This window comes from Physcomitrium patens, chromosome 23 (genome assembly GCF_059467195.1).
Source record: "Physcomitrium patens ecotype Gransden chromosome 23, ASM5946719v1, whole genome shotgun sequence".
Classification (NCBI taxonomy): Eukaryota; Viridiplantae; Streptophyta; class Bryopsida; order Funariales; family Funariaceae; genus Physcomitrium; species Physcomitrium patens.
In genome coordinates, this window is record NC_143432.1 from 5,975,820 (window position 1) to 5,997,206 (window position 21,387).

The 21,387-nt window shown below is 29.2% G+C and overlaps 1 protein-coding gene across 1 annotated transcript; it reads right to left on the reverse strand.

Annotated features, from left to right (window-relative positions):
- Positions 1-4,135: 4,135 nt before the first annotated feature.
- On the reverse strand, positions 4,136-21,334 carry LOC112276141 (cytochrome b-c1 complex subunit Rieske-4, mitochondrial). The gene is made up of 4 exons (XM_024507199.3): positions 21,235-21,334; positions 6,417-6,692; positions 5,095-5,265; positions 4,136-4,876 (listed from the first exon to the last, which is right to left on the reverse strand). Exons 1-4 carry the CDS (start codon positions 21,332-21,334, stop codon positions 4,410-4,412), a joined length of 1,014 nt encoding a protein of 337 aa, XP_024362967.2. The 3' UTR covers positions 4,136-4,409.
- Between the last annotated feature and the right edge of the window lie 53 nt (positions 21,335-21,387).

A 21,387-nucleotide genomic window follows, 5' to 3' on the forward strand; every position in this document is an offset into this window, starting at 1 on the left:
GGGTCATTCTTTGATGATTGCAACTTCATATAATTTGTTTCAATATTTCTCCATTGTTTTCTTTTATGTTTTGTATATGCAATCATACTCGTTATTTTATGGTTGTGTGGCTTCTTTGGACAATGTTGAGCAATGTACTTAGCTTCTCGTTAGTATAAGCACAAATCTTTTATCAAAAATATATATATTTATTTAGATAAAAAGTATTAGATAAAAGATAAATGTAAATAGATTTGATATTATCTTATGGCAAAGTTTCTTAGAAGATTCATAGATGCATATTTGACTTTTTATATGTTTGTAGTTGATTGGTAGGTTATAAACTTAGCCAACAACATGGCTACATGTTGCACGTATTGATAGCTTGTGATACAAGCTAACAATGTGGCGTACACATAGGAAACTTGCATTGCAAATTAAGACATATATCTTGCAAAGTGAACATGTGTTAGAGGTCTTATAGAACATCGCCATGTTGCTCTTAATTAAATAGTATAAATAGAAATAAGAATGAAGCCTTCTTCACACTTGTCAATGTCTTTCTAGCCTTAATCTTGTTTCAAGATTTTCAACTCTTCTTGTCTTTAGAAATAATCATTTTAGTTTAATATTATACTATTTTTGAATGATTCTTCAATCTATTTGAATGACATAAGTGTATATTGATCTTTTAGTTTTTTGAGAGTCATGTCTTTGACAATTTAATAAAAATCATAATTCATTGTTCTTGTTTTATTTTAAAAGTAAGTAGATTATTCAATTTCTATTTTTATATTTTTAAATATTATGGACTACCTATCTTTAATCTAACTTTTAGTTTATTAACATTTGAATTTTTTCTTAAAGAGAGTCGATTATCTTTTTTTGTAGAAATTTTACTCGATATTAGAGATTAAAAATTTTCTTCCTCTAATTTAACTTTTTGAATTTATTTGAGTTGTCTATAAAAAAATAATTTATGGATTGTATTCTTCACAAAAATAAGAATAGATTTGCAACTATTACAAATTTTTATGAGCTTATCAATATTCTTAAGATAGAAAACTCACGTATTTCTAATGTGAATCATAGAGGCACTATTCCTATACTCAGGGAAGAAGTCAACAATGAAGTTCAAAGTCTATGTTGTTGTGTTGTAATTTGTCTATCATATAAAAATATTGCACATATATATTTAATATATAGTTTATTATATAATTTAGTGAAAGACACATTATTAGATTTTAATTGATTACAAAATATGGTTAGATTGCAATTTTGAAGTAATTAGTCTAAAAAGGCTATTATTGAGGTTGATTTATGTTGATAATAGTTTTTATATATTTAGAGCCATTTTTATTAGACATTGGTGACTCTTAAAATCTTGTTTTGTTTCTTTTGTTTGGTGTTTAAGGCACACATCATATAAAATTTATTACAAAAAGGATTAAAGAAGAATTTTTATATAAAAAGAGATAGTTAAGCCAACCATATGGATGAATGGAGATGGAAGATAAAAATATCTATTCCTATTGGCCAAAAGTCATGTTCAATGGACTTCAAGGAGGTTGCTTGAGGTCTTATTAGGAATTAGGGTTACTATTTGAAGACATTTGAACATTAGAGATTGGGGTCATTAATTTTAGGATTTTGGATATAGCTTTGGTGTAAAATTTGTATGATTTGAGGTTTTTATAAAAGCAATATAGGCACTCAAAGTCAAGGTATTGATTTTGTACCTATTGTCATTCTTTAGAGCATAGTGCTTGCTTATGAAGAGCTTTTGAAGATCTGATTGTGTGGTGAAAAGTTTGGTTTAAAGAGATACATTTTGCATATATAAAGCACAGGGCTTTATGTTGATTTGGAGGAGCAAAGACTACTTGAAGATAATTTTCTGTTCAATAGGCCTATTTGTAATACTTTTATCTTTTATATATATTTTTTAAAAAATAGAAATAGAATGTTTTCTTTTACTATTCAAATGTTTTTACACAAACCACTTGATTGTTAAGAACGAGCCTAGATGAAGCAGTAATTGGTTTTTTCTTTCTTTCTTTTATAATTTCCTTTTTATGATTTGTTTTTTAGAAATATCATTAACATCTCCAAATATACACATTATTAGTTGTTTCAGGCTTTTTTTTTTTTTAATATATATATATATATATATATATATTAATTCCAATGTTTTTATTCTCTTTATTTATTTTGCTTTTAAATTCTTAAAAACCTTCCAATGTCATATTGTATTTCAACTAAGATGAATTGTAATCTATTAAAAAATATTATATTCAAAATAAATAAAAGTCTTAATAATATTTAAAACACCTAAGATAACATAAATTTTTTTATATGTGTAATAAACTATTTAAATTAATAAATAAAAAAAAACATATAACTTAATGACTAGTTTGTTGGTTTTTTTCTTCTTCTTCTTCTTCAATTAATTTACTTGTCATGTCATATATTACACTAATAATTATATATACTAGATTTTTTTTGTTTGATTTAATTTAAACATATTAAACATTGTTCTAATGTAAAGATTAAAAAAAATTGCTTAAGATGGTTTGTATAGTTAAATCAATAAATATAAAATGGTATGTAGAAGAAAAGACAAATGATTTGACAGCTATATTAGAATTTGAAAAAATTGATTGTTCAAATACATTACCAAGGAACAATCTCAGATTCGTAAATAAACATTTTATCTAAGTATTTTACTTTTTTTTGCTCTTTTCATGAATACGCATATTTATCACAAATTCCATTAATTATGTTAAAAGTCACAATTTTTATAATTTGACATATATATCCAATTTAACATCTCAATAAATTTCTTGAATGAAAGGATAAAAAAAAAATTCTATGCAACTTTCTTCTACTTTCAAAAATAGAATAAGCCAACAATAGTTAATATTGATATTTTGTCTTAAGTTATTATAAGGGCATTGAATTTCAAAAATAGATGACTATGCTTTCTACATATCAACATTAATATTAATCAACATATAATTCTCTCAATGCTTTTACTTTGATGTGGTAATTCCTATGATTTAAAATAATAAGGTAAAAACATATACATGTGATTACAACAATTCAATTTAAATATTGTTCTTGTGTGTATAAGAAGGTAAACTTCACTTTAGTTTAATATCATCCTTTGAAAATTGATGAAATATTGAACTAAATACATACAAATATAATATCTGATAATTGTTTCAAATTGTATGACCTTTAAAGTATGTAAACAGTAACATAAATAGATATATTATACAATTTAATCACAAATTACATTCATATCTAATAATGACTTTCAAATTCAAAGAAAAACTAATAAAATTGTAAACTTTTAATCTTAAAAATGATATTACAAATTTACTTGTTAATACATCTGTAATCTGTTTTTTTAATATTATTCTACAACTATCAAATAGTTAATTTGATTTTCTTTAAAATCATTGATGCCCATGTTTTTAATTTTTTGTAATCAACCTTTTGATTTACACAATGGAATTGAAATAAAATGTCAAACCCAATAAAACGAAACCCATTCTTACATTACAATCAAATTACTCAGTAGTAGTAGTACTTTTGAACAATAATCAAATACACAGAATAATTATTCTAGTGTCGGAATCCTCTATGTGTCATACTATGGAACATTCATGTAACAAATTTTTAGTCTCGAGTATCTAAAATTCTGTTTGCACATGAGCTATTCAAAACGAGCACAATTGTTGCTCCATTCTTCTTACCTGTTCCCATTCTTGATTCTGATAGTAAAATAGAACCATGAATGAATTTGCTCATTATTGTGCATATCCATTATTGGCACATTCAGTGCAGTTGTTGAGGCACGGGATCCATGGTGGGTTCTCTCAGTGCATATACTCTGAGGAACTGGTGGCAATGCTTTAACTTCGTCAAAATTTACAAAATAGTCTGTCTGTAATGGAATGATCGGATATTGTAATGTATTACATATCAGACAAGGTTATCATTTTTCACCTTGAACATGCACTCTTATAATTCCATGGATTCTGTCCTCCACAGATTGTGAAAATAAGGTTACCCTGCACACCGCACTACACACGAGCACATGTGTGCCTAACGCATCAGGCTCAAAACGTTCAAGTACCGCAGAAGATCCTTCGACGGCCAAAAATGAGTTTACATTTATTTGTAAATCCGGATAATTTCGGACATGGATAGAAAGGGAACTAGCTCCTCATTCATATGTTAATATAAGTGTGAAACATGTACCACCTAAAAATTGACTTTCCAACACCTGAACGTTGTTGTTCCATGTTGATATGTCCACTATGAGTAGCAAACTCCTGCCACGCCTTCCAAGATCACAACCAACTCAACAGATGCTTCAGATGAAGCCCAAAATTATTCAAATAATCCTCAATCTAACCCACTTAACCGATCAGGAGCTTCGTCTCCTCTGTGAACTTATATTGTGGCACTTCCAAGTTGTAAGGAGCCGGACCCTTGCGGATACGTCCTGAAATGTCGTAATGAGAACCGTGGCAAGGGCAGAACCAGCCTCCATAGTCCCCAGCATTCGGCAGAGGCACGCATCCCAAGTGAGTACACACGCCTACCACTACCAGCCACTCAGGATTCTGCACCCTTACGGAATCTTCCTCGGGGTCCCGAAGCTCATTCATAGGAGTGGAGTTCGCCAGCTTGATGTCAGCCTCAGTGCGGTGACGCACAAACACAGGCTTACCACGCCACTTCACGGTCACGGTCGAGCCAGGTTCGATGCTAGATATATCAACCTCCAAGGAGGCCATTGCAAGAACATCGCGACTGGCTGACATAGACAAAATCAGCTTCAGCGCAAGGATTCGCAGGGCTGATGCATAAATGAAACGTCCACCTGGAAAAAACATTGTGTTAGTTGTGTTACATTTAAATGCACACAGTTTGCAATTTAAAGAGTAGACAGATTTTTAAGGAGATGAAATCATTCACCAAGTGATGGCTGCCACGAAAACCAACAACTCGCCAGTTCAGGATCGCACAAGTGAAGCAAGCTTCAGGGGGAGGTGCCGTGATAGAGATGTAAAAGACATTCATGAAAAAATCAGAATGTACCTGTGAGGACGAGGTAAGTGAAAGCCTTCTTGCTAGGATCTCCTGGTGCACATCGCTCGTGCGTGTGCTCGTCGTATGTGATCTCATTCGATATATTTTTCAAGGCCTGTACTGTGGCTGGTACTGTGTGCGTGCCCGATGCAGTCCCAGCCAAGGCATCTGACGCAAATCCTGTGAAATGGCAACAACAGATGACTTGATCTATTAAGTTGCAATGTGATGATAACACTAAAACCCCTCCGAAAAACCTGCCTACCTAGGATAGCACAGCAGAACTTCAATGATATCACCAATACTGCAAGCGCCATTAACTATCGCCGTCGTGTGGAAGGGGTTGACTACATAAGTAAACAATCACAACGTGACACTTGCGTATTTCTGGTCAAACTTCCATATAAATGTTATGGGTCATATGCCAAGCCGACTATCGGAGAAGTTTAGAAATCCTGAAGTCCCCAATAATAAAGCCCACATTTACACCGTTGTATTAGCAAGATTGAACTTGATTTGCCACTGTGCACTCCATTATCCTATTTCAGGAGAATCGCCTTAGTCGAAAAAGCATCCAGAATATCTCGACTCTACAGACATCATCCTGCTTTCTCTATACTCGGAGAATCATCATCTAAGTATAATAAAGTGGTATGAATTTTCATTAGGACTCCATATTGTTTTCGGAACCTCATACCAAAGCCAGTTGTTCCACACATTACACGTCGATTTCGGATCGGTCAAGGTATTCTTCCCAATAGTAACAGAAAGAAGAAAAAAAGAAAAAGAATAGGAACAGTTCATTGGAGCTCATGAATAGCGAACTCTATGTCGAGGAGACTCGTTCAAGAATAAAATTCGCACCGCCTCAACATCAAGACCACAACGATCTCAACCACTCAAAAACCCAATAATAATAACAAAAAGAAGAAAAGAGCGCCTCACTATCAAATGCACTGAAACTTCTTGTTTCATTCATCACTTAGGTCAGAATAAAACAAAAAGTTCCTCTGAAAAGCTCGTTGTTTCCATAAAAATACAACAAACAGAATGGGCCACATCCCACAGGTTGATTGCCACCACACCATAAAATTTAACCACGCGAGCGAAAGGTATTCAAGGTGATATTAATAGTCATCATAATAATAAAATCAAAACATACCAAATCCAAACAAGATAGGGAGGAAAAAGTAAACGGACGAAGCGAAGGAAGAAGAGGAAGAAGCAGAAAAACAGAAGAATCACGTCCGAAACAGACACAACAAAAGCTCAAAGCTGGACCGCTTTTGTCCAGGCTAAAACACGAGAGAAGAGTCGCATAAGAAACCTACCGCGAGAGAAGTGCCATGACCGGCTGAAGGAGCTGGAGGGAGACAACGCCATGCCCCCATCACTCACAACGCGATCCTCCTTAGTAGTATAACCGCTGCTTAGGTCTACGAGAGCCGCAGAAGAAGCGCCCTGAGAGGACTGCGCTAGACGAGCAAGTACGAGCAGCCTGCGCCCAAGCCCCCTCGCCAACATGGTGCCGGATTCGTAAACGCCAAACCCTACACAGCCCCCGCGCTCTGAATGGAGCTGCAATTCTTCTAACAATGTCGAAGGCACTGCGAATGCTTATGCCATGTAGTTCAACCGGTGCCACAACGAAGACGATGTTCCCCGCCGGGAACACTTAGGGAACAGGGTATCGTTTCTCCCGGTTCTCGCCACCGATCGATACGGGCATCAACCGGTAAAGTCGGGCTGCGCAAACTTTAAAGACAAACTAAAGTAGCTTTTCTACTTAGTAAGAACTCTCAACTCTGAGGTGGTCTTTAACATTGGTTAATCAAATTTGAATATATACGATTGTGTTACCAAATTATTTTCTAAAACTTATGATTTTATATTTCATAAGTTTAAATCTGAAATTTTTCCACAAAATAGAACCAAATACACAAAACAAGTCATTTCTGAAACAGATTCTATGGAATCGCTTCAAAAGCAAAAAGTGCAACAAAAATGCTTCAAATGGCTAACGTGATAATAAATAAAATAAAATAAAATAAAAATCAATGTAAATTTTCTTTTAACTTGATAGTGAAACAATTTTTTCCGTTCAATGTCCGTTTAATTGGTATAATCCCTAGGAGTATTTTGTTAAGTTGTATACATATTTACAGATATAATAATTAATTGAAATCAAAATTAGGGATTAAATTAATATTTCATATAAATTATTTTAAAAAAATTCATCACTCTGTATCTATCTCTAAATATAAACATACATATATATATATATATACATATATATATATATATATATAAGGCATCTAATCAAAATTACAATGATATTGATTGAAATTCTTCAAGTTGCAAGCTCTTAATTACTAAGCTCAATGACGAACTTTCTATGTAATTATCTTTTTTTAAAAATTAAAATTTTAAATGCGCATTTTATTTTATTTGTACTTAATTACACATGGCAATGCTATTATCTAACAACTTACTCCCAACAACGGTCTTATAACTTCATATGGTAATTTTAAAACTACTTCTGCTATAAAAGTGTCCAAAATATAAAGGCCCTCTTATTAATATAATAATTGCTGGACAATCCATATTATGCCTCCGTGTACATACAAATACTCCATTATCTCACATTTTTTTAAGAAATTATTACTTGTACAACTCTGTTACTATCAACTTTGTTTAATAATTTTTCTGGGTATATTGAAAGAACCACAGGAGTAGGAGGTTTTTATTATTATTATTATTATTATGAATTTTTACTTTTTAAATCTTTGAGACTTTATTTATTTTAAAAAGAAAACAATTCAACTTTTCATTCTGTTGTTAAAATAAATAACCCAACTCTCTTAAAATGTATATATGTATATATATATATATATATATATATACACTACACTTCTGCAAACATACTTTAAAAAATATGTTTATGCATGCATATATGCAGTTACATGTGTGTATATATATATATATATATATATATATATATATCAACTAACATTTACAAAAGAAGGTTATATATAAGGAAGTTTTTTTTTTTTATTTTATATTCACCTCAACTAGAGGTGTAGGAAAAAAATAATTACTTTAATCAATAATAGAAACAATGAGTAATTGCCTCAAGGTTTCTTTAATCCTCTAAACATGTTGGGTTGTTGAATCTTAGACAATTATTCTTTTTCTAGAACTTACTTTGGTGGAACAACTAAATAGTTTGCCACACTTTAGACATTGTGCAGATGGACTGAAATATTTGTTGATGTAAAGCAGATTTATTTTTTATGTCAAGATGAGATTTTGAAAAGCAACACATGGAAGAAATTGAGCACTGAAAGGACGAGTTTTCAAAATCCAAAAACAAAAAAGGCAGAGTAGCAAAAAAGTAATTTGACCACCAACTTCTATGTATGTTTGTATGTATGTATGTATGCATGAATATGTTCAAAAACTTGTAAATAAAATTTCAGCACCTCTTTTGGAAAAAGAAAAAAAGAAAAAAAAAGAAAAGTTTATATATATATATATATATATATAATTTACTCATATAATATGCATTGCAAGTATGGAAAGGAAAAAGTAGGAATTCATGGGTAAGATGACTCTTTTGTCATCCTCTACTTGGGTGTAAGGACCAATAGGAGTATATGGAGCATCACACATTGAGCTTGTGATAAATTATTAGGTCCAATCTTTAGTCTCCTTATACATTGTGCAAAGAATTGGTAATCTTCTTATAGCATATAATGCATGTAAGATACCAATTTAGGGTAGAACCTTCTTTTGGATTTAAGATTTATTGGAGTATTGAACTAGCTATTTGATCCAAAACCAAGTAATAGCACCAATATAGTCAAATGAGGAAAGATATGAGAAATCAAGAGAAAACATGGCAACATCAATGACCTATGCTACAACATTTAAAAATTGGTGGACATACACATCAATGTCATTCATTGCATTAAAAGAGCAAAGGTAAGTAGAACAAGTTTGAAGAAAAGAGAGATTAGAATCGTTGCCACTACATAGATGGAGCAATACACAAAAATTCACCCTGCATAAGCATTGCCAAGTAAAATCTTCCTTGAAGGATTCTTTTGAAGTAATAAGAATTTGTAGAACAAATATATATCTACTATAATTATTACCTAGGTAATATAAATAAGTAGAAGTAGGTAAAAATAGATTAATTTTATAATACATTTTAGAAAAGCTTCCTAAAAACTTTGTAGATGTAATTTTGACTATACATGTATTTGTAGTTGATTGGTAGATTAGAAACTTGGTCAACTAATTAACCATGTGCCATATGTATTGGCAACGTGTGGAATAAGTTGACTATGTAGCATCCATATAGAAAACTTGCCTTGCAAGTTAAGATATGTGTCATGCAAAGTCAATACATTTTATAGAACATTGCCACATAGATCTTATATAGATAATATATATAGTGGCAAGAATAAAACCTTCTTCATTTTTGTCAATTCCTTTCTTACTTTTGGTATAATTTCAAGAATTTCTAATTTCCTTGACTTTTGGCAATAGCCATTCTAGTTTCATTTTTAATATACATACTTCTCTATTTATATTTTGTCATATTTTATAAAAGAGCCTCACTTCTTTATTTACTTTTATTGAGTTCTTATCCTTGAAAAATTAATAAGAATATACTTACAATATTAGAACCTTATCTTTTCTTGAGATAGGAGTGAATTATTCTTTTTTCTTGATAAGACTTAAGTATTTTAAGAATTATAGATTATCCTATTTTAAATTGATAGTCTTTAGTATTTTTTATTTTTTTTTTATTTTTGAGTCTTCTCTTCTACTTGTCTTAATTAATATTAGACATCTTCCTTTTATTAAGTGTTATCATAGTAGAGCTTCTTGAAATAAATAGTGTTATAGCAGAAATGCAAGAGTAATTGAGGGAATTAATGCTTGCAATGCATCAACTCAATTTACTACCACATGAAGCAATAAGAATAGCAGGGAGGAAAGATATAGAGATGATTGGAGCTCCTTGAACATCTATACCAAATTATATCCCTTTTTCTATGGTTGAATATTCTTTTAGTGTTAAAAAATCAAGAATTGCATTGCTTAAGAAGTTTCATGGCATAAGATCCTAGTTTTGAGGATTTATTATTCAAGTACAACTTATGATTGAACTTCAATCATAAAGCTATCAAATATATTTTCTTGAATGATAAGATCCAATATTGGATAATCTTGAGGCTTTTTTGGTAGAATTTTGATCTATGTACAGAGAACATGATGCAATTGTGTTACAACTAATAAGATCCATATTTGTGATAAGGAAATCAATTGGTAAAATTATATGCTTCACAATTTTGACAACTTGTAACTAATATCAAGTGGAATAATGCTACACTTGTTAGCCAATTTTTCTATGGATTACAATATGATGTAAAAAAATTGATGATCAACTTAGTTGATCTTCAAACATTGAGTCAAGCAATTGACTTTGTAGTGAGGTATGACAACCAACTTTTCGAATTTTAATTTGAAAGTTGCACAAGTACACCTCAATATTACTATAATTCAATGACAATGTCAATGTCTTTTCAACACATATATTCAAAAGTAGAAGATATGTAAATTGATACAATATGTTTTAAACTTCTTATTGAGCAAAAAAGACTCATTATTGTTAAAAAAAGATTGTGCTTGTACTATGGAGAACCTAAGCACACTACTCAATGTTATTCAAAGAAGTGACACAACCTCAAAATGAGGACTACGATCGTCAAAGAAGATAGTATGTTGGAAAACAAGTTTGTCTAGCTACAATAGGGATCATCTAGTTGGAATCTTATACAACACCTAATGAAGGTCTTATTTTCTCTTCAAAGTATTTTTTTTGTTTTATAATAAATATTATTTTAGGATCTAAACATCACAAAGCTTTTTCTTTGTTAAATTAAGGAGCTTCAACTTGTTTCTTAAATAAAAAATTTACTAAAAGACATAGCATATCTTTAGTGAAGAAAACTAAATCTATTTACATAGAAGTCATAGATGGTTGTCCATCATCTTAAAGAAATATTACTTATAAAATCTTTTCTATAGAAATAATAATTAATGATTATAATAGCTTTATAATATTTAATATCATTAAATCTTCTTCCAATCATTTTAGATTTATCATGGCTAAAAAAATATAATTCAAAAATAGATTGAATTTCTTGTAGTCTTGAATTTTTTGAAAGCATAACTAATAGTATAGTTGATCAAATAAAAGTCATAAGTCTAGTGTAATTAAATCTGCATTTGTAGATGCAAGTACTTTCTTGCATGTTGCAAAAGAAGGATTATCTTGTGTCATTTATGCTACACCTATTTTTAATGGATGAAAGACTTCAAGTGACATTCTAAGCCTCAAGTTTTTCAAGAGATTTTTGAAAAAAAAATATAGATACTCTAGCAAAACGTTATTCCTATGATTACTAAATTGACTTTTAAGAAGGAGATCAATCGACTTTTGGACCAATTTTTAGATTATTACAAAATAAGTTCATTGAAGTCAAGGAGTATATTGAAGAAAATCTGACGAAGAACTTCAAAAGCCATTCCAAATCTCTAGCATGAACTTCAATTTTATTTGTGAAGAAAAAAGATAGATCATTGTAAATGTGTGTTGATTATCAAGGATTCAACAAAATCACTATCAAGAAATAGGTACCTACTACCTTTGATATATGGAGTTCTTGATCAATTGAATCAAGCTAATATCTATACAAAAATGAATCTATAAGAAGCATATAATCTAGTACACATTATAGAAGAAGATGAATAAAAGATTGTATTTCAAATAAGGTATGGACATTTTCAATATAACATCATATCTTTTGGACTTTCAAATATATCAATAGCTTTTCAATATCTAATGAATGATATTTTTCAAGAGTTTTTAGATAGCTTTGTTGTTTGTTACCTAGGTGATATCTTAATCTATTCTAAGAACACAAAAGAATATGAACTTCATGTATATTATGTATTACAAAAACTAAGAGATCTAAGACTTTATGCCAAGATAAAAAAAATATATATTCTATACTACTCATATCAACTTTTTTAGACACATCATTTCAAATGATGGACTTATCATAGATCCTAACAAAGTTTAAATTATTATAGATTGGAAGATTCCAAAAAAATAAGAGATGTTAATTTTTTTTGGAATTTATTAATTACTATAAGATCTTCATTAAAAACTTCTATAAAGTTATAGTTCTACTTACATGTTTGACTTGTAAAGACAAATTTCAATAGAATCAAGAAGCGAAAGAAGCATTTGAAGCTTTGAAGTTAATTTTTATTTTTATACCAATCTTGTATTGTGTCAACTTTTTTAAGCCATTTTTTATGGAAATAGATGCATAAGACTTTCTTTTGCTTTCCGTATTATCTCAAATGGGAAAAAATAATAAACTTCATCTAATAGCTTTTTATTGAAGAAATTTTTTAATAGTTAAGATTAACTACAAGAATTACAACAAAGAACTTCTCACAATTGTAGATTTTTTTTCAAGAATGGTATTATTATCTAGAAGGCACTATTAATCTAATTATTGTTTATATCAACTATAAGAATCATTAATGTTTTATATTAGTACATGTTTTGAATCGTCACTAAGCCCGTTGGAGCATGTCTTGCTTAAGATTTAATCTTAAGATTATTTATCAATCTAAAAAACAACAAGGTTATCAGATGCTATTTCTAGACATTCTTATCTTAGACCAAAAAAAAGAGATTCATCTTTTGATCAGCAAAGAATGATTTTCTTGAAGTCAGAGCATTTTCATCTTCAAGCAATAAAATCAACATTAATTATTGATTTAATCCTTATTAAAAAAATTCAATTAAGTATGTCATTTTATTTTCTTATTTATGATATCAAGGATTCTTCTTCTAAGTCTCATGATGCTTCAAAGTTTAAATTTAGCTAGAAAGTCATATCCATTCAGTTTGTGAATAAGTCAATTTAGTCGCTTATTGATTATATCTACTAAAATCTATGAAAATCCATCTTATATTTTATGTATCTCTTTTAGAGCCATATAAGATAGTAGATATTTCAAGAAGAAGACAAATACCACCATCTCCTGTAGAAATAAGTAATAATTAAGAATTCAAGAAAGAAGAAGTTCTAGACTTAAGATAACACCAACAAAGTTTGGAATATCTTATTTATTAGCACAAATATGATATAAACAAATGTACATGAGAGCCAGCAAAAAATCTTACAAATATAAGAAAGAAGATTAAAACTTTTCATCAACGACATCCATCAAAAGCAAGATGAAGGATAGCAAACCTATATCATAAAAGAAACACAATTTAGAACAAATTTCATTCTACCTTTTATCTTTGTTTGTAGTTTCTCTATAATTATGGCATTGAGGAGATAGATAAGCAACAACTAGCAGATTCAATTCAAGATCCATCATTTCTTGACTTACTAAAGAAGACATTGTAATTATCATAGCCTTCTAGACAATATAATAGAGATGAAGAGCTTCAAAAATGATATGTTCTTCCTTGAATAAATGGCAAGATACAACACATTTGATATCACAACTTGAAAAGAGATTCTCAATGTTTGGTGATTTTATTGAAGATAGATACGACTCCTAATCATATTATAAATATTTTGTTTGAACGAAGTTATAAAGATTTTAACAATGATCAAATCACAAGGTGGTCTTTTTCTCCTAGAATGAGACATTGCTAATGGCTGAGAGGACCTATCAACTATTTTCAAAAGAAACAAAGATCAAAGTCCATGGCAAATATAATTTTTTGCATCTTAGACTTCTTCAACATGTAATCACCACTCCTTATGGAAAAGTTCCATAAGGAAGGGGAGATAATGTCATGGATATATAGCTACTATAATTGTTACTTAGGTAATATGAATAGATAGAAATAGATAAAAATAGATTAAATTCATAATATCATTTAAGAAAACTTTTTAAAAGCTTCTTAGATGTAATTTTGACTTGACATGTATTTATAGTTGATTGGTAGGTTAGAAACTTGGTCAATAAACTAACCATGTGTTATATGTGTTCGTAGCTTGTGAAACAAATTAACTATGTGGCACCCATATAAAAAACTTACCTTATAAGTTAAGATACGTAGCGTATAAAGTCAACACATTTTTGAAGGTCCTATAGAACATCACCACATAGATCCTAGATAGATATTATATATAGAAGGAAAAATGAAGCCTTCTTCTCTCTTATCAACTCTTTTTTTACTTCTAATTTAGTTTCATGAGTCTCTAGTTTCTTTGATTTTTGGCAATAGCCATTCTAATATTTTTTTTTAATATATATACTTCTTTATTTATATTTTTTTATATTTTTTAAGTGAGTCTTACTTATTTATTTTCTTTCATTGAGTTTTTATCCTTGACAATTTATTATTGAAAAAAAAAATTGTATTATATTAAATGAGACAAAGATTGATTATAAGATAGATAATTATAAAAAAAATAGTAATAACGTATTATATGGAAGGTAAATAATTGCCTAAATTAATATAAGAGTGACTAATTAACATTATAAAAAAATTCTAAAAGAATTCAAATTTTGTCAAGAATTAAGAAATGGTTTTTTTTTAGATTATAGAAAATGAAGACATTGCCATTCAAAAATTATTAATGCACATGCCCTACATTTCTCAATGAAGTACATGCATCTTCCAACCTTGAATTATAAGCTTCAACCATATCCATCTAGTCAAGATAGAAGTACATATTTGAATTATATTGAAAGCAATGATTGACAAGTTTCAAAAAAATGCACAAGACTTAGTACAAAGTTTTGGTTCTATTGTGGATAAGCACCAAGGTAATACACATATTTTAGTTCAATTTTTTAATATTCTACTTAATATAAAGACGTCATTTGATCTAACTTTAATAGTAGTGAACCTAATCATAGATGAGACAACATTCATTAAGATAGAGTATAATAATCTTTTGATTTGATGTTGATATTACATATTGACTTCTTACTTGGTGAAAGAAAGCCCCATCTTGTAAGATGTGTGCAAATCATAACCACTTTTAATAGTTGCAAAGGATACTAACAAAAAGTTGGATTATCTTATCCACATCATGACCACTATCACAATAAAAGAAGGTAATTAGACATCTTAGTTATCTTTAATCATAGCATCATATAGAAGTAGAAGATAACAATTGGTCATTTTAGAAAACACAATGGAATGATTTACTAGCTTTAACAACTTATTTAGTTCAAAAAGAAGTCACTACTAAATAGATAATAAATCACATTTCAAAGGCACATTGTTTTTAGATACCCATGAAAGCTTGAGTTGGATCTAATGATACACAAAAAAAAATATGTGGAGGTAGAATTCATAATTCAATACTAATAAATTTTTAGATATAAATAAATTTCTTAAAGCATATAATGAATGGCAAGAAAATAAAAGAGTATGCTACATTATTCTTGGCATAATTCAAGTTCTTTCTAATGATGTTACATTATCCAAATTTGTAGAATTACTTATAATAATATTGCAATTTAGAATGCAATTCAATAAAAGACCATTAATGCTAAGTAAGAACATATACAAATTACAAACAAAGTTTTTTAAGATCTAGTACCAATTTTAGTACAACATAAGGTGTACAAGTTTATAGTACATGGCATATTATTTAGAAGCAATATGAGAGATAATATGAAAGAAACAAAAGATATAATAGGAATGAACTGGTTGACAAATGAACAATTAAAAGATGTAGCAATCATCAATATGGCAACAACCAAAAACACACCCATAGATATACTTATTACTATCAAAGAATTGACTAAGCATATATAAAAGATAATACAAATCAAACATTGATCTTAATTTTTAAAATTTGGCCAAATTCCTCTCTAATGATAATCACAAAATGATTGCAATAAAAAATACCATATAAGTTGTTCAATTTGTAATAAAGATGCATTTAGAAGGAATCTTCCACTTTTCTAATTTCTTACTTCAAAATTTGAGAAGATACTCATATGTCCTATCTTCTTAACTTATTCTACTTTTTTTTATAAATAATTGTAAGAACAAGATTTAAAAAACTAATATACCAAGTTCACTGATAGTCCACTGACTATTAATACAAATAATTATGAGACTTAACAAATAATTGGCTTATTTCCAATATAACAAATTTATTCACCTTTATCTCCACTATAACAAAAGACATCTCACAATACTCAAATTCACTCAAGAACAATTCAAATTTCTTCATTTTCTATCACAATAAGATAAAAATAAGATTATTTTACCAAAATATCCAAGGCCTTAATGTGCTTGAAAAAATAAAATGGATATGAAATTACATGCAAAATTATTTAGCTACATTACATATATGATGTTTACAAAAACATAGGTTATAGGGCAATACTTTGCTCACATTCAAGGAAGAATTCTAGCTTAGTGCAAAATTTTAAGGACATGAGACTATTGTAGCATACAACAACTTTGTATACCCCAATAGAATTGCATCTCACTTGGCCCACTTGATTATAGCTATGAAGCACTTGTGGATTAGCCGAGCTCAATAGATTTGCTACTAAAAGATAGTTGGGATTGAGATTACCATTACAAACTTATATACATCTTTTACATTGGTTGAGAGATGGAAGCTTCAAATGGAATTAATTCACATCCTACTAAAAAATTGTAGATGAATAATTAAAAACAACTAAAACTTCACAAAAAAAACAGAGTAGATAAATCAAATAAGCACAAATTTTACTACTTGTTTATAAGGTGAGACTATTTATTATCCTTAGATAAGCTCTTTAAGTCATCAATGACTTTTTAATATCAAATTTAATTTAATTTAACTGAGATAATTATTGGAAGAATAAAATATGAGCTGTGGCCTAGTTTAATAATGTTTATACATTTTGGGCATTTGAATCATGATCCATTTTTACAAATTATTGTATATTAGATGATAATATTTATTTAGGTCATTTTTCTATATAGAAGCAAGTACAACTCTTTTTTTAACTCAAGAGAGTCATGCAGTTTGTAATAAATCTAAGCTTTCTCTAAGATCTGGTAGTATAGTCTTACATTGGCTTCTTGAAGGCCATCCATTATAATTTGCATTTTTTGGCAAATTACATTACTGCATTAATTTCTATAAAGGTTGGTATATTAATAAAACCAAGAAGCAATATAAAAAGGAAGTGGCATTTTGCTGACATCTCAAAGATATAATGATCGAACTATAGGGCAAGCCTAGTAACTAGTAACTTCAAATCTCCTAATCACATATATTGAATACCTTTAGATAGTCAAAGAATAAAAGATTGAATAACAAACAAAGAAGAGTATACTTAAGTAGTACCAAGAAGGAGACATGTGCTTGTGAACCTTCTTTCAAGCTATTGAAGAATAATTTACAGCTTCTTATCTTAATAAATTCAAAGACTGGTTTATGTATACTAATTCAAACTAAGTAGATATGTCCAATATTTATACAGCATATAACAAGCAACTCTGTACATCAAACTTAGATACCTTTATAATACAAAGTATCTAAAAATAAGTGATCAAGGCCACAATAATGAGGTTAGATTTGGCATCATAGAGCCAACCGAAGGCTCTACTCTCATCTTAAACAACGACTTAGATTTCATAAATGTTGCACGGTATAGATAGAATAGTATTAGATTCTTACCTCATGTTTTAAAATATGATTGATCAAGAATATTATTTCATGATACATGATAGTTTGATCTCAAGGAGCCTATACCTTGAGGTTACTAAGAGAATTATAGTTTTCTTATACAATGGTAGATCTAGAGGATCTTTAATTAATTGATGCCCAATCATACTTTTGAACTTGGATTATAAGATATTTTTTTAAAGCATTAGAATTACAAATACAACCAATTCTTATGAATATCATTAGTATGAACCAATTGGCTTTTCTTTTTATGTGATGCATAGTAGACAATTTTTTTCTTTCATATAAAATTATGGCATAGGTTGAACATTCATATTAGCCTTTATTATTCCTCAAGTTAGATTTTTTTAAAGCATATGATATGGTAGATTAGAAATTTTTATTTTGAATTATAATATTATTAGACTTTTCAAAGGAATTTATAGCTATGATATAACTTTAAATAGGAAATACATCAGCTTGAGTAAAAGTGAATGGAGCATTATCGGCTCTTTTTTCAATCATATGAAGAATGAGATAAGGATTTCCATTTGTCCTATACTTATTTTTCATTGTAGCTGAAGAAAATCTCATGGAAATGATACCTTAACATGGATTATTTTATTATTTCTTGTTATTTAAATAAAATTGTACAAACCACAGTTACATAAGTTTTGAAAGAAATGATATCAAAATTCTAATACACCTAGCCAACTTGTTGTGAGGAATTCATGAATAGTAGTTTTTAGTTCTACACAATGATTTAGAATTTCAGACTTGATTTTTTTTAGAGCAAGGATGAGTACCTTGTATAAAGCTGGATACTGCCAATAAAATAATATACTCACACATAGTACCTTCATACCTCACAAAGAAATATGCACCAAGTTTGGAGTGTGAGGTCAAGAGAAAGGCCTATGACATGCACTCATATAAGCATTACATTAGAAATGGAAGGCTCTCTTATATTCCATTCATCTCCAACTTCAAATTAGCAAATAAGTCGGCCTACATCCTAAGACAAAATTACAAACTTTGTTATTGAAAGTTTAAAAAATATCTTCAAATAACATAATAATATTAGAATTTATTCCATCTTAGTTTCTAATACAATATCAAATGTATAAAGTGATTAAGAGATTGACACAATTAACACCAATTCTCATTATGTCCCAACAAAATATCAATACAAGCAAAATAATACAAAATCAAGAATATATATGGATCAACAATAATCAACATTAAATGTGGGTGATTTTGATTCAACAAGGTCGAAAAAAAGACTAGATATTATTATTCTATAGGTGCATTAATCAATTAAAATGGATCTAAGTCAATATAATTGGGAGGAGAATGAATCTAGTATATATTATATGGCAATACATAGATGATATCTTTTATAAAAACAATACAAGGTGCATTTAGTAGTTGAAACAAAATATGTAGGGATACTACCTCAAAACTTCAAACTTTGATAGATGAACATGTAGGATCTGGAGAGGATTTAAAAAGAAGTTGAACTACTTAAATTAATCTAGAACCAAGCAATGTTGGCTAATGCATGGTATAATAAGATTGATGGAAATGTAGTCCAATGTTGTCCAATATTTTTAAACAACTTCAATAAATTAGTCCTCTATCATTTTTTGGAGTGTCTATTGGCACAAGAGCTTGGCAAAGAAGAATACAAATTTTATTATATCTTATGTTATGACTCGATGTCAATTATCTTCCAAGGAGTAATCCTAATAGTCTCATAGCTTCAATATTAGCCACTATGGCAGCTCACTAGGTCACAAAACAAGATGACATATCTACAACAAATGACACTAGATGGTAGACATACAAACATGTTATAGGCTCTAATTAATTCCTACCTAACTAAAATCATTGTAACTTTGTTTATAGAACACTACAATGTCTAAGAAAGATTAGTTCAATATAGTTGTTGCTGTGAAGGACAATCATGTGCTTATAGATTGAATGAAACGATATAATCTTTAACAAGTTATTTTAGCTCCTATAGAAAATGCATAATATAGTACGACTAAACCTCATAGATTATAGTTGGATAGTGTGGATTTATACAATAGACAAGAACAAATAGAATCTAGGATATAGAGTTTAATTGATAGAGAAATTAAAGTACTAGTAGTGCTCTAATGTGGTGCCAGCCAATTAGTAAGGGAATAAACCTCAATAGAACCTCTTGAAACCCTATTGAGATAAGTCCTACACTTTAATTTTTTTAGGAATAGGAGAGTAATTAATCTTGACTAGGATCACTATGTAAACACTATTTTTATTGCAATAAAGAGACCTCTATTTGTGTCAAAAAAATAAAAAAAGAATAAAAGAATAAACAAATAAAAGAATAAAAATAAAAAATAAAAAATATACATGAATATATAATATTTAACTAACACAAAATAAAATTAATATATATATATATATATATATATATATATATATAATTTGAATTTGTAGCATTTCAATTTTGTTAAAAATGAAATAAAATTTCATTACTCTAATACAATGTATTTAAAATTTATAATATATAATAGTTTGTTATAAATAAATAACATTCAGATTTAGATTTTATTTTATTTTGTTAAAAATTAGAAATTGGTGCTTAAAATTCTCCCAACTGTATAACTGACAATTATGTTGTTTATTTTGTTCGAGAACAATTTTGAATGATACTTAAAAAATAAAAATAAATAAAAATAAACATCAAAGTTAAATTTTAGCTCAATAGACCATGTTATGAGATTTGAATAAATGACTTCTTGGTATCATTTTTCACAATACATTTTACATTTCAGTATTATTTGAATATAAAATATTCAAGTTCATGTTGCAATATAAAATTGAGAAATAATGTTAAGTATTCAATTTTGGTGTTTCAAACTGGAAATAGCGTCAAGATTAACAAGAACACTTTTATATTCAAGTAACAAAGACGACTCATTTCCTGTTCCTGGCACAAGACTGAAATTGACTCCTATATATATATATATATATATATATATATATAATATGGGTCAAACTTTGTCAATTATAAATAATTGCATCAGGTCGAATTTAATTAGAACCAAGTCCAAGGTCTGACTGATGGAAAGTTTTTGTCCATTTATTAAAAAATATATATATATATACATATATAACTTCCAACATCATCCAGTCAGCTAACTGTGAACCCTGAGGTCATCTTTTGGGGTCACAGCACAATCCAGATGTTTAATTAATAATAATAATAATAATAATAATATGATTTCTAATTGTACCCCTTAATTCATAGCTTCTAAAACTTGGGACCAATTCTACTCCTCAAAGCAAGCAAAACTGACAAAACCGAGGTCTCTACGCGCGGGAAAGAGTTGGGAGGACACCCAACCATAATACTCCACGTGGAACGCGGGACGGACAGTGGTAGGCGCGGACTCAAAGCAATCGCAGCAAGGGCAAATTTCATAACCAATGAGATCACTCCACATGGATCCCTAAGGAGTGGCGTGATAGGCGGAGAGCCTAAGAATTTCGCGGGAAG